Source organism: Leucoraja erinacea, chromosome 1 (assembly GCF_028641065.1).
Source record: "Leucoraja erinacea ecotype New England chromosome 1, Leri_hhj_1, whole genome shotgun sequence".
Lineage (NCBI taxonomy): Eukaryota > Metazoa > Chordata > Chondrichthyes > Rajiformes > Rajidae > Leucoraja > Leucoraja erinaceus.
Window position 1 is genome coordinate 20,594,104 of NC_073377.1, and position 14,519 is coordinate 20,608,622.

Here is a 14,519-nt window from a genome sequence, read left to right on the forward strand (position 1 = left end):
GTTTATTTGTCACATACACATACGAGATGTGCAGTGAAATGAAAGTGGCAATGCTCGCGGACTTTTGTGCAAAAGACAAACAACAAAATAACCAAACAAATTATAAACACAATCATAACACACATATTCTTTTACATAATAAATAATGGAAGGAAAAACGTTCTGTAGAGTTAGTCCCTGGTGAGATAGGCGTTTACAGTCCGAATTGCCTCTGGGAAGAAACTCCTTCTCAACCTCTCCGTTCTCACCGCATGGCAACGGAGGCGTTTGCCTGACCGTAGCAGCTGGAACAGTCCGTTGCAGGGGTGGAAGGGGTCTCCCATAATTTTATTATGGGAGACCATATTACTCATAATTTGTCCCTAGTGAGTGTTGACTTGTGTTATGTGCGGGGATCGCTGGTCGGTGCGGACTTGTTGGACCGATGGGCCTGTTTCCACGCGGTATCTCTAAACAAAAACTGAAAAAAAAAGAAAAACCCTGTGCTCTTTAGATTTACAAACCTGAGGTAACTATGTAACTGGCATTTTGAGTATTCCTTGGTTATAGGTTGTCTCTCCAAGATGGTCCTTTAGACTTACCTCGAAACAAGTTTGTCAATTAATATTCTCCTAGTACTTTTCATGATGTGGTATTTGTGACTATTGTGATAACAATGAGCTTCTGAGGTTACAGCACTACATTAAAAGCCGCTTTATTAATGGAGATTGTCGTTGCTTTTTCCCACTCCCATAAAATTTGGCAATGTACTCAAGTGAACTTTCATACCCTATAGTTTAAGTCGATTGCTTATTTTCTACTGATAAATAAGGCAGACTTTGTTCTTGTCTCTGCAAGGTTTAGACAATAGACAATAGACAATAGGTGCAGGAGTAGGACATTCAGCCCTTCGAGCCATTCAATATCATCATGGCTGATCATCTCCAATCAGTACCCCATTCCTGCCTTCTCCCCATATCCCTTGACTGCTATTTTTAAGAGCCTTATCTAGCTCTCTCTTGAAAGCATCCAGAGAACCTTCCTCCACTGCCCTCTGAGTTTCCTCGTCTCTGTTCTAAATGGCTTACTCCTTATTCTTAAACTGTGGCCCTGGGTTCTGGACTCCCCCAACATCGCGAATATGTTTCCTTCCTCTAGCATGTCCAAACCCTTAACAATCTTATATGTTTCAATGAGATATCCTCTCATCCTTCGAAACTCCAGAGTGTACAAGCCCAGCTGCTCCATTCTCTCAGCATATGACAGTCCCGCCATCCCGGGAATTAACCTTCTAAACCTACGCTGCACTCCCTCAATAGCAAGAATGTCCTTCCTTAAATTAGGGTACCAAAACTGCAGACAATACTCCAGGTGTGGTCTCACTAGGGCCCTGTACAATTGCAGAAGGACCTATTTGCTCCTATATTCGATTCCTCTTGTTATAAAGGCCAACATGCCATTTGCTTTCTTCACTGCCTGCTGTTATTGCATGCTTACTTTCATTGACTGAGGAACAAGGACCCCCAGATCCCGTTGTACTTCCACTTTTCCCAACTTGACGCCATTTAAATAGTAACCTGCCTTCCTGTTTTTGCTACCAAAGTGGATAAGCTCACATTTACTGCATTAAACTTCATCTGCCATGCATCTGCCCACTCCCCCAATCTGTCCAAGTCACCCTGCATTCCCATAGCCACAGAAATTGACTTCCAGATAAACTTTAAACAGCTGAAGAAGGATTTCGGCCCGAAACGTTGCCTATTTCCTACGCGCCATAGATGCTGCTGCTCCCGCTGAGTTTCTCCAGCACATTTGTCTAACTTTAAACAGCTTGTTTGGTAGGATTTATTTATCTTGCAGTATTATTTTCGGATAGCAAGTACATTGATTGTTCATGTTTATTAATCATTCAAACTAGTTACAATTTTGATGACGTCTTTTCCATGCAATGAAAACTATGGAAACAAACACTCATTTTTTTGGACTGTCTTTCAGGACTGAACAGGATCCCAAACACTTGTGACACATATTCATTGTGACATAGGACTAGTGGTTGCAATTGTATTCAGTCATCTACACACAGCAATGTGATAATTGGTTGGATCAGGGGCGGCACAGTGGCTCGGCTGGTAGGGACCAGAGACCTGAGGCATTGTCTGTGTGGAGTTTGCACGTTCTCCCTGTGATCTTGAGGGTTTCCTCTGGTTACGCTGGTGTCCTTCCACATTCCAAAGACGTGCGGGTTTGTGGGTGAATTGGCTTCTGTAAATTGCCCTGCAGTGTGTTGGGAATGGATGCAAAAGTGGGATAACATATACTGTAGCTAGTGTGAATGGGAGATCAATGGTCAATGTGGACTTGATGGGCCAAGAGACCGGTTTCCATGCTGCATCTCTAAACTAAACTAAACCTGTAGCAGAACATAGAAAAACACCTCCTAGGAAGCCACGGTGGGAGATCACCGTGGGTCGACAGAGCTTGGGTCAGCAGAGCCTCACAGGTCGATGAAGCCTCGCTGTGAGTGGGGAGGGAGAGTGAACCAAGGAGGACCCAGTGTGGGGGAGCGGGGGGGAGAGTTCAATGGAACAAAGGAGGCAGGTCCTGGCATGGGATACTTTAGTCGGCGCCCTTTATGTGGCAATTCTTTGCATACCTTGTCTATGCAAAACAAAGAATTTCACTGCGACTCGCCACATAGCAATAAAGTATTCGTTCATTCATTCAAAAAAGAAAGTAGCCAAATGTAAGAAATTATCGTCCTGATGAACGGGACTATCATTGTTATCATTGTGATATTCTGATATACAGTGTACAATCCATATTGCTCGGTGTGGAGTGTAAAGCAAATAACAAATATATTCATCCATTTGGCAAAGTGGGTGCCGACGCTACAATACGCTTATGACTCGTAACAAAAGAGACAACATCTTCACCCATCCTTCTCCTACTCTGGAGTTTAGAAGGATGAGAGGGTTTCTTATTGAGACATATAAGATTGTTAAGGGTTTGGACACGCTAGAGACAGGAAACATGTTCCCGATCTTGGGGGAGTATAGAATCACGGCCACAGTTTAAGAATAAGGGGTAAGCCATTTAGAACGGAGACGAGGAAACACTTATTCTCACAGAGAGTTGTGAGTATGGAATTCTCTGCCTCAGAGGGCGGTGGAGGCGGGTTCTCTGGATACTTTCAAGAGAGAGATAGATAGGGCTTTTAAAAATAGCGGAGTCAGGGGATATGGGGAGAAGGCAGGAACGGGGTACTGATCAGCCATGATCACGTTGTGGTGCTAGCTCGAAGGGCCGAATGGCCTACTCCTGCACCTATTGTTTATTGTCTATTGTCTTCCTTATGCTGTTTTCTGCAAATCTCCAGTACACAGCAAATCAGCAAACCTATTTAGCACTGCTTCATTTAAGCTGTTTTCCGTGATTAACATCTAGGCAGTTTGTTAGGGCCAGAAGAAAAATTCTCTTGTCAGTTGTAAGATGCTGGAACTGAGGTAATGTCAAAACGAGTTTTGTCAATTTCTTGCCTTTGGTATAAACCAGATTTTTCCAGGCTGCCCCATTTTCAGCTTGAATTCTTGGAATTTCTTCCTCTCAGATGTAAAGGGACAGTTAGTAACTTCCCGTATGCTGGTAGAATGACATGCTCACTCGCAGGAGACCTATCTTTGTATTTGGGGAGGGGGTGGGCAAGCTGGTGCTGAAATGATGCCAAAATCGTCATCTCTAGGGAAATGAAGATGTTCTAGTGGTTAATTTACTCATTGTTCTGTGATAACTTGCTCTCTGCAGAACAATTGAATGAAAATAAGAAGCTGTTTTTGCAGGCCTGTTGGCAATCTGTCAATGAGGAGTCAGCAATTTAAAAATATATAATGGAACCACAAAAACAGCAAAGAACTGTGCTTGGTCAGGCCTGCCATTCTAGCACATTGAGTTGTGCTAGAATATAGAAAAAAGAAAGAGGCCAAATGGAAGAAATCATCAACCCGATGAACGGGACTATTATTGTGGTATAGAGTGCACAATCAGTATTACCAGGTGTGGAGTATAAAACAGACTAACAAATATATCCATTCATACAGTATATTACAGTTTCAGTTTAGTTTATTGTCATGTGTAATGAGGTACAGTGAAAAGCTTTGTTGCATGCTAACCAGTCAGCAGAGAGACAATACATGATACAATAACATAGAAAACATACAAAATAGGTGCAGGAGTAGGCCATTTGGCCCTTCGAGCTAACACCGCCATTCAAAATGATCATGGCTGATCATCCTAAATCAGTTCCCTGTTCATGCTTCCTCCCCATATCCCTTGATTCCGTTAGCCCCAAGAGCTACATCTAACTCTCGAAAACATCCAGTAAATTGTCCTCTGCTGCCTTTTGTGGCAGAGAATTTCACACTCACAACTTTCTGAGTACAATAACATTTTTGTAACAATAAAGATTTTTCATCATCACAGTACTAAATGCCCTACCCCTTATTCTTAAACTGTGACCCCCTGGTTCTGGACTCCCCCAACATCAGGAACAATTTTCCTGCATCTAGCCTGTCCAATCCCTTAAGAATTTCACATGTTTCTATAAGATCCCCTCTCACCCTTCTAAATTCCAATGAATATAAGCACAATCGACCCGTCCTCGTGGCCTACCAGCGGACTTGGAGCGCCGTTTCCTGTGACGGCACAGCGCTGGAGCGCTATCGCGGAGTGGGCGATGCCTTGCCTGGGTCGCAGCGCTGGATCGACGCACTGGAGCTCTGGCGAGCTGTGACCGCCGAGATCAACACCTCTGGGCTGCGGGTCTGCGGAGCGGAGCGGGCGGCGCCGACTTTAACATCGGGAGCCTGGGAGCTTCAACCCGGCGCGGCCTTGTCGGATTTGGAAGCCGCGGTCTCCAGCTAGGAAGTGGCCATTCCAGGTGGCCCAGCCACTGTGAGGACTCTCCTGACGCTGGGGCAACACCACCCGGCCAGAACGGCCAGGAACATCGTGCCTCCGTAGAGGCAATAGCGGAGGCCTCAATAGGCCTGACTTTGGGAGAACTGGGGATGGGGACTGGACATTGTGCCTTCCCCCACAGTGGTAACCATTGTGTGGGGATGATTTTTTGTGTGTAAGTGAATATGTTAGTTTGTGTCCAAGATGGCTGTCGGAAGGGAGAGTGGACGCTGGTGCGGTTTAGCTGCGCTGCTCTCTCTTCACATTGTGTTTTTGATTTTTTGTCTTTGGAGCGAATTCTGTCTTTAATTTGTGTATTGGTGATGTCCTTATTATTTATTTTACTCCGACTATATGGTTTTTTTTACTCTTGCTAATTTCTGTAAGGTGTCCTTGAGACTTTGAAAAGCGCCCGCAAATAAAATTTATTATTATTATTATTATTATTCTTTCATCATGTGTCAGTCCCGCCATCCTGGAATTAACCTGGTGAACTTACACTGCACTCCCTCAATTGTAAGAATGCCCTTCCTCAAATTAGGGGATTTGTGTCATCTGCAAACTTGGAGATGTTACATTTAATTCCTTTGTCTAAATCAATCAAGCCAATCAAGTGTATAGATACATGATAAGGGTATAACATTTATAACAGTCCACTGTTTACCCTCCCTGAACTTCCTGTCTTTATTTTACCCGGTTCACAGCAACCAACAGAGGGGGGAGGGGAAGACAATGGGGACCTGGCGTGGGGGGATCGCCATGAGGGGTGATGGGAGAACAAAGGGGGACCCGGTGTGGGGGATAGGGGGGAGGGGGCACTCTAGTTTAGAATCCTCTGCCCAGGGGATAAGTCTGTGTTTGTTTGTTTGTTTGTTCTGGAGAAAACAGGACACCCAGACAACAGTCGCTTGTCTTTTTCTGTTTGTGTTCACTTTTAATTTAAAGTTTTTGTGTACCTTGTGTGGTGTGACTGTCGGCAGACCAATTTCCCTCCGGGGATGAATAAGGTTTTATCGTATCCTGTCTAGTTGTCATGTTGAAGCAGAAAACCTTTTATAAAAGCTTCTCTGTTGTTCTCTAGTGGGCAATGTTTGAAAATTCTGTAAAGAGAATCCAGAAAGGCAATTGGAAAAGAAGACTGAACTGAAAAGAAAACCTGTGCACCATATGAACAATAGGAGCTGCATAAAATATTAATGCTCAAAAATTTCCCTATTATTCACCTTATAGATTAACGTCATTGTTTTACATACCGTCCTATTATTTTTGGACAATAAAAGATGCAAAATTGGCCTGAACACTGGTAATATTGCAAATAAAATTAAGTATTGTTATTGCAATTGCATAAAACATATTGAAGCAAAAGTATTAAGCTTGGGGAGAAAGCTATTTCATACCATTATTACCATGTCTTTACTAGCTCCCCACCAGAACTCTTCGCTCAATTGACACTCATGGTATTGTATTCCCCAGTGGAATTGACAATTCATTGCGATGTCCACACTTTATTCTTTTGGGACAGTTCCTAAATATGCAAACTAATATTTTGTTATTACTTTTCTTCCAGAGCCTCCGATTGGTCAAATGCATCCACCTCATGGCAATGCAACTCCTCAAAAGAATAGTAATCTACTGGTAATCATTGTGGTCTCCATCGGTGCTATTATGGTGGTGGTGATTATTGTTGTCGCTGTGATTTGCACCCGTCGATCTTCAGCACAGCAGAGGAAGTATGTTTGGGTTTTATTACCTGCTTTGATCCCTTTATTCTGTTAATAGTTATTTTGCTGTGACAACATTTGAAGAAAGTCACCTGGTGAGGAATTGAGATATTGAAACCCAAGAGATCCAAGCTCGAGTATCTGGCTTAAGCTAATATCACTCATTTCATTCACCATGTAGAATTTTATATCATAGACCAAAGCAATTCAGCTCTACTTCTCTTTGCCATTGCTGAGGCTCTGTCCCTGACCCTACCACCATCAGCTACCCCATCTCACTCTGCCCCATGTGGCACATCTTTGCATCTGAATACAATTTGGTTGCAGCTTCATAGGCTCAGGGATTTGGAGTTAAATCTGGAGAAAAAAATGATGAATATTTCTGAAGACTGTTTAGCAATGCCTGACAAATAGGATATTTTCTATCACATTTTCTGTACCATAGGACACAAGACTAATGGTATTCATCAAAGAGAGGGACCTCAGTTGGGTGGGGGTTGCGGTGGGGTGCACGTTATTTCCAATTTACAGTGATGCGATTTTAAGCAGACAATAGATAATAGACAATAGCCAATAGGTGCATGAGTAGGCCATTCGGCCCTTCGAGCCAGCACTGTTCACTGTTATCATGGCTGATCATCCACAATCAGTACCCAGTTCTTGCCTCCTCCCCATATCCCCTGACTCCACTGTCTTTAAGAGCTCTATCCAACTCTCCCTTGAAAGCATCCAGGGAATTGGCCTCCACTGCCTTCTGAGGCAGTGAATTCCACAGATTCACAACCCTCTGTGTGAAAAAGATTTTCCTCATCTCCGTTCTAAATGGCTTACCCCTTATTCTTAAATTGTGGCCCCTGGTTCTGGATTCCCCCAACATCGTGAACATGTTTCCTGACTCTAGCATGTCCAAACCCTTAACAATCTTTTGTGTTTCAATAAGATCCCCTCTTATCCTTCTAAATTCCAGAGTGTACAAGCCCAGCTGCTCCATTCTATCAACATATGACAATCCCGCCATCCCGGGAATTAACCTTGTGAACCTATGCTGCACTCCCTCAATAGCAAGAATGTCCTTCCTCAAATTTGGAGACCAAAGCTGCACACAATACTACAGGTGTGGTCTCGCTAGTGCCCTGTACAACTGCAAAAGGACCTCTTTGCTCCTATACTCAACTCCTCTTGTTATGAAGGCCAACATGCCATTCGCTTTCTTCACTGCCTGCTGTCCTGCATGCTTACTTTCATAGACTGATGAACAAGGACCCCCAGATCTCATTGGACTTCCCCTTTTCCTAATTTGACACCATTCAGATAATAATCTGCCTTCCTCTTTTTGCCACCAAAGTGGATAATCTCACATTTATCCACAATAAACTGCATCTGCCATGCATCTGCCCACTCACCCAACCCTGCATCCTCATAGCATTCTCCTCACAGTTCACACTGCCACCCGGCTTTGTGTCATCTGCAAATATGCAAATGTTACTTTTAATCGCTTCATCTAAATCATTAATGTATTGTGTAAATAGCTATGGTCCCAGAACCAAGCCTTGCTAGTCACTGCCTGCCATTCTGAAAGGGACCTGTTAATCCCTACTGCTTGTTTCCTGTCTGCCAACCACTTCTCTATCCATGTCAGTACTCTACCCCCAATCCCATGTGCTCTAATTTTGCCCACTAATCACCTACGTGGGACCTTATCAAGTGCTTTTTGAAAGCCCAGGTACACGACATCCACTGGCTCTCTCTTGTTCATTTTCCTAGTTACATCCACAAAAAATTCCAGAAGATTAGTCAAGCATGATTTCCCCTTTGTAAATCTATGCTGACTCGGACCGATCCTGTTGCTGCTATCCAAATGAGCTGCTATTTCATCTTTTATAATTGACTCCAGCATCTTCTCCACCACCGATGTTAGGCTAACTGGTCTACAATTCCCAGTTTTCTCTCTCCCGCCTTTCTTAAAAAGTAGGATAACATTAACAGTCTATGGTCTGTTGAAGAGCAAACCTCCAATACGAATCAGTAAAACTCAGTAAAACATCCCTTCAGAATGAATTAAAACCTTTCCCACAGGAAAAATAAAGGTGAACTCTCTGATTGAGATTACCAATTTTTTTTAACATTATTTTTACATATAGTTTTAGGTGAACGTTCGAAGAGCTAATGGTTAAACCAGAAGTGAATGAATATTGTATTTTAAGAGCCTCAGATCCATCATAACTTCTCATCAGTTTTTATTCAAAGTAATTCATTTCCCTCAATTTTTGGAAAGTGGGCATTATTGACAAGTTCAGCATTTCTTGCTCATCTTCAAATGCCCTTGGGAAGATGGCGGTCAGACACCTTTGTGAGCTGCTACTGTAAAGTAACAGTTCTGACAGGAGTGGATGGTTTGCCAAAGCACTTCAGAAGATAGCTACAATCAGCACACTTTGTTGGATCTGCAGTTATACAGAGAACAGACAAGGTATAAATGCAGTCTAAAAAAGAGCCTCGACCTGAAACGTCACCTATTCCTTTTCTCCAGAGATGCTGCCTGACCCTCTTAGTTACTCTAGCATTTTGTGTCTATATTCAAGGCAGATTTCCTTCTGAAGGACATTGGCAACCCAAATCATTTTTTCAACAATATTCCAGCAGTTTTGTGGCTACCCTTCATTATGTGTTTATTTTTCATTCCAGATTATTTAATTAACTAAATTCAAATTGCACATTTGCCACAGTGAGATTTGAACTCATTTTTCCGGATTATTAGTTCAGCCTTCTGGATAATGAGATCTTATTTACCAATCGATTCGCTTCACAGTTGCAAATGTACCTCATAATATTTTCCGACATAGCATCGATCTATCAATTTGTGGGTATGAGAAAAAGCAGATGGAAAATAATTATCTTTCAGTAGTATATCTGTCTGGAAATCTATAAACTATCTTAACAATCGCTAAAAAACAGTATGTACAATATTCTCAGATGACAATTATTTGATCCAGGAATTCAGTTTATATATTTGATTGACATGGTAAAAATATAAGATTAGCGTTGCTTATTGTTCCTGTAACATCGATAGTCATTGCCATGGCATTTTTCATTTTTAATTATTTGTTGTATTAAGGGATCTATTATATTATTTGCCTCAGCGCTGGGAGATATTTATATCGTAGAGTATAATCAGTGAAGATATTCTATGGGAGGCAGTCATCTTGATATCACCACAAACAGGAAGGAAGCTAATATAACAGTTATGTGCAGATTTCTGAATTGCCAAATGGGTTAGCGCACTGCTTGGTACTTAATTAAACGACCTTCATTCGTATAGTGCATGTAATTTGTTAAAATGTCATATTCTGCTTCACAAGTGGATTATAAAACATAATTTGACACTGACTTATTTGAGAACATATTAGAGCAGACGATCTAAAACATTGCAAAAAACTGCTTGTAAAACTGCAGAAGGCTAGAAAGGCTTGTCTGGTCAAGGCTCTAATTGTCCTTGAGCCATTAGTCTTACTGATAGTCCTAGTGAAGGAGTTCCGACAATGCTATTAGGTAGCGATCTCTAACAGTTTGATCCAGTGATGAAGAAGGAAGGGTGATGTATTTCCACGAGTGTATGGCATTTACTTGATGGAACCTAGTAAGTGGTGGCACTGCCTCGCATCTGTTTGTAGATGGCCTTGTGGGTGCATCGGATTGCAAGTTTAGGGGGTGCTGTATGAGCAGGCTTGGCAGATACATTCTGTAAATTGTACATACCGCTGCTGCAGTGAATCAGTTGCTGCTGTAGTGCATCAGCAGCAGAATTAGTGAATATTTGCATGGTGGTTGGGGTGCTGCTCAAGTAGACTACCTTGATCTGGAAGGTGAGAAGTTTCTTGCTCATTTTTTAAACAAGTGCAGAATGCTAACATGTGCCCTGTAGATGATGTTGTGTAAATTCCTTCTTCAAATATACAGAACATTTGGGACATTAATTTATGCCGTGATTAATTTTAAAATCAGCGAGCATTGATGGGGCATCACAATGATGCAACTCTGTCTCATAGCGCAGGAGACCTGGGTTGAAACCTAACCTCAGGTCCTGTCTGTGTGGAGTTTACACATTCTCCTGTCTCTGTGTAGGAAGGAACTGCAGATGCTGGTTTACACCGAAGATAGACGCAGAATGCTGGAGTAACTCAATGGGTCAGGCAGCATCTCTGGTGAAAGAGGCGAAGAAGGTGTCGACCCAAAACATCACCTGTTCCTTTTCTCCAGAGATGCTGCCTGACCCGCTGGGCTGAGTTACGCCAGCATTCACGTGTCTTTCTCCTGCCCTCGCTTCTGCTCTGGGTTTCCTCCGGACAACAAACTGCGAACTGGCTTTCAGGACCTCAAACATGCTGTGTGTTTGTTTTCCAAAGACGTCTCTCCCGGACACGGTACAGCTGGTTCCATTAGCCACGTTAACATGGAGGCCTCAACATGTAGGCTAGTACGATAGCCGGGGTCGCATCTGGGAGAATTCTCCAGTTTGATGAGGAATGTAGCCAACAAAATGGGAGCCCTATGATGCATTAGTGCAGAATTAGTGTAAAGCCTTGAGTGGTCAAGCAATATGGTCAGAGGATGCAGACTAAATCAGCCCCAAACCTGGGTACCTGTTTAACACCTGTATGTCTTTCTATGAATACTTTTAAGAGAGAGCTAGAAAGGGCTCTTAAAGATAGCGGAGTCAGAGGATATGGGGAGAAGGCAGGAACGGGGTACTGATTGGGGATGAACAGCCATGATCACATGGAATGGTGGTACTGGCTTGAAGGGCCGAATGGCCTACTCCTGCACCTATTGTCTATTGTCTATTGAATCCTTGACCCAAAGGAGTAATTTCATCCCATTTAATTATTCCTCAATTGGTTATTTTCCCCAACACAGAAAACGTGCTGCACACTCTGGTGGCAAGCGAAAGGGGAGCCAAAAGGACTTTGAGACCTCCAGACCTCTGGATACATCATGAAGAAATGGAGATGAAGAATATTGAGAAGCCCTCAGGCCCTGATCCATCAGTGAGAGATTCACCCAGGCAACAAAGCTGTCAGGACATCACCCCTGTGAGCCACAGCCACTCGGAGAACCAACTTACCAGTAAAAGTGGCTCCCACTCAGGTAAACCCAAGTGTATGGATTATACAAGAGCCTAACCTTCACCATGTGCCCAGTCATGCCAATGTTAACAAAACAAAAACTCAGATTGGAACGTCACCAACTGGGAGGTTTGCATGTATTCCTTAGAAGCTAACATGTTTTATCTCTTTCAGGCCCAATACATCATCCAGTGATGTGAGCAATGAAATATCACATACGAGTCATAAACAGAAATAATGAACCATATGAACTAATTTGAGATGAAATGTAGCTTTAAAGTGAGAGGTTATTTCATATGGTTTTCTATCATTTCCAACCCCTCTTCCCTATTACCCACATATATCGGAAAGGGTAATCTTTATTATATAAATCTTATAGATAATAGACAATAGGTGCAGAAGTGGGCCATACATAAAGGGGAAAAGCATAACTAGAGAGAAAGTGGGACCTCTCTGGAATCAAAACAGTCACCTCTGCGTGGAACCATAGGAGATGGGCAAGGTCCTCAATGAGTATTTCTCCTCTGCATTCCTCTGAGGAGAAAAACAGTAGGCCAGAGGAACTTGGGGCAGTCAATGGAAGTGTCTTGAGAGCAGTCAGTGTTACCGTTGAAGAAGTACTGAAGGTACTGTCATGTATGAAGGTAGACAACTCTCTAGGGCCTGATCAGACAGATATATCCGAGGACATTGTGGGAAAACAGAATTACAGGAGAGGTGCCGGAAGACTGGAGGGTGGCAAATGTTGTGCCTCTTTTTCAAGACTCTCTAGGGCCTGATCAGATATATCCGAGGACATTGTGGGAAACCAGAATTATAGGAGAGGTGCCGGAAGACTGGAGGGTGGCAAATGTTGTGCCTCTTTTCAAGAAGGGCTGCAGGGCTTAACATCTGTAGTTGGAAAGTTACTGGAGAGTATTCTGAGGGATAGGTTAGACAGGCGTTTGGACGGGCAAGGGCTGATTAGGGATAGTCAGCATGGTTTTGTATGTGGGAGGTCATGTCTCACAAATCTGATTGATTTTTTTTAAGACGTGACCAAAACGGTCGATGAGGGCAGACCTGTAGAAGTTGGATACATGGGTTCCAGTAAGGCGTTTGACAAAGTTCCGCATGGTATGCTGCTCTGTAAGATTAGATCGCATGGGATCCAAGGAGAGATAGCTGACTAACGAGCAAATTGGCTCCATGGAAGGAAGCAGAGGGTGATGGTGAAAGGTTGCTTCTCGGACTGAAGGCCTGTGACTAGAGGTGTGCCTCAGGGTTTGGTGCTGGGCCCATTATTGTTTGTCATCTACATTATTAATTTGGATGAGAACACACAGGGCAAGATTAGCAAGATTGCTGATGATACAAAAGTGTGTGGTTTTGCAGATAGTGAAGATGGTTGTGAAAGATTGCAGCAGGATCTGCATCAATTGGCTTTGTAGGCTGAGGAATGGTTTGTGGAATTTAATACAGAGAAGTGTGAGGTGTTGCATTTTGGGACGTCTAACAAGGGCGGATCCTACACAGGGAATGGTAGGCCTCTGGGTAGTGTTGTAGAGCAGAGGGAACTTGAATATAGGTGCATGGTTCCTTCAAGGTCGAGTCACAGGTAGACAAGGCTGTCAAAAAAGTTTTTGGCATATTGGCCTTCATCAGTCAGAGTATTGAACATAGAAGTTGTGAGGTCATGTTGCAGTTGTACAACATGTTGGTGAGACCACATTCAGAATATTGTGTTCAGTTCCGGGCACCGTTATAGGAAAGATATTGTCAAGCTTGAAAGGGTTCAAAGAAGAATTACGAGGATGTTGCCAGGGCGTGAGCTATAGGCAGAGGTTATGTAGGCTGGGTGCACAGGAGGATGAGGAGTAATGTTATAGAGGACCTGAAGACATAGGTTCAAGGTGAAGGAGAAAAGATTTAATAGGAATCTGAGGGGTAACTTTTTCACACAAAGTGAGGTGGGTGCATGGAACAAGCTGCCAGATGAGGTAGTTGAGGCTGAGACTATCCCAAATTTTAAGAAACAGTTGGACAAGTACATGGATAGTACAGGTTTGTAGGGATATGGACCAAGCGCAGACAGGTGGGACTAGTGTAGCTGGTACATGTTGGCCGGTGTGGGCAAGTTGGGCTGAAGGGCCTGTTTCCACACTGTGTCAGTCTATGACTCTATGACCAAGTCCATACCGAACATCAACTACTCATTTCCAATATTCTGACACTAACACTTCACTTAAAATTGTACTAAATTGAATATATAGGGTAAAGGAAAAGATAGGGTAATCACAAAGAATCTTCTGCCCAGATTACAGGAGTCAACTAGCATAGGACATAGGTTTAAGGGTGAGGGGAAAGATATGGTAAGAAACTGGGAGGCAACATTTTCACACAAAGGGTGATGGGTATATGGAACAAACTGCCAGAGGAGGTGGTTGAGGCAGGTCAATCTCAACATTTAAAATACATTTGGACAGGTACATACATAGATAGGAAAGTTTTAAGATATGGACAGAACAAAGGTAGGTGGGACTATTGGAGATGGGTCCACTTGGTCGGTGTGGGAAAGTCAGGCCGAGGGGCCAGTTTCCATGCAGTATGATCCTATGACTCTCCCACTAAATAACACAAACAATTAAAATGTCCCCACGTTCTGATCAACTACCTCCAAGTTCTGCCGTTAATCAACAAACTAATGAAGTGAGGGCAAGTTAGAGCCCTTGAGAAAATTCATTTGCCAGGATAGAGTGGAGCA

The 14,519-nt window shown here is 43.1% G+C and overlaps 1 protein-coding gene across 1 annotated transcript in view; it reads left to right on the forward strand.

The window, feature by feature from the left end:
- The window catches only part of dcc (DCC netrin 1 receptor), a 1,174,821-nt gene that overhangs the window by 1,120,066 nt on the left and 40,236 nt on the right, over nucleotides 1–14,519 (forward strand). Inside the window, 3 exon segments of the mRNA XM_055661435.1 lie at nucleotides 6,500–6,662; nucleotides 11,568–11,616; nucleotides 11,618–11,798. Coding sequence (XP_055517410.1) covers nucleotides 6,500–6,662; nucleotides 11,568–11,616; nucleotides 11,618–11,798 — 393 coding nt within the window.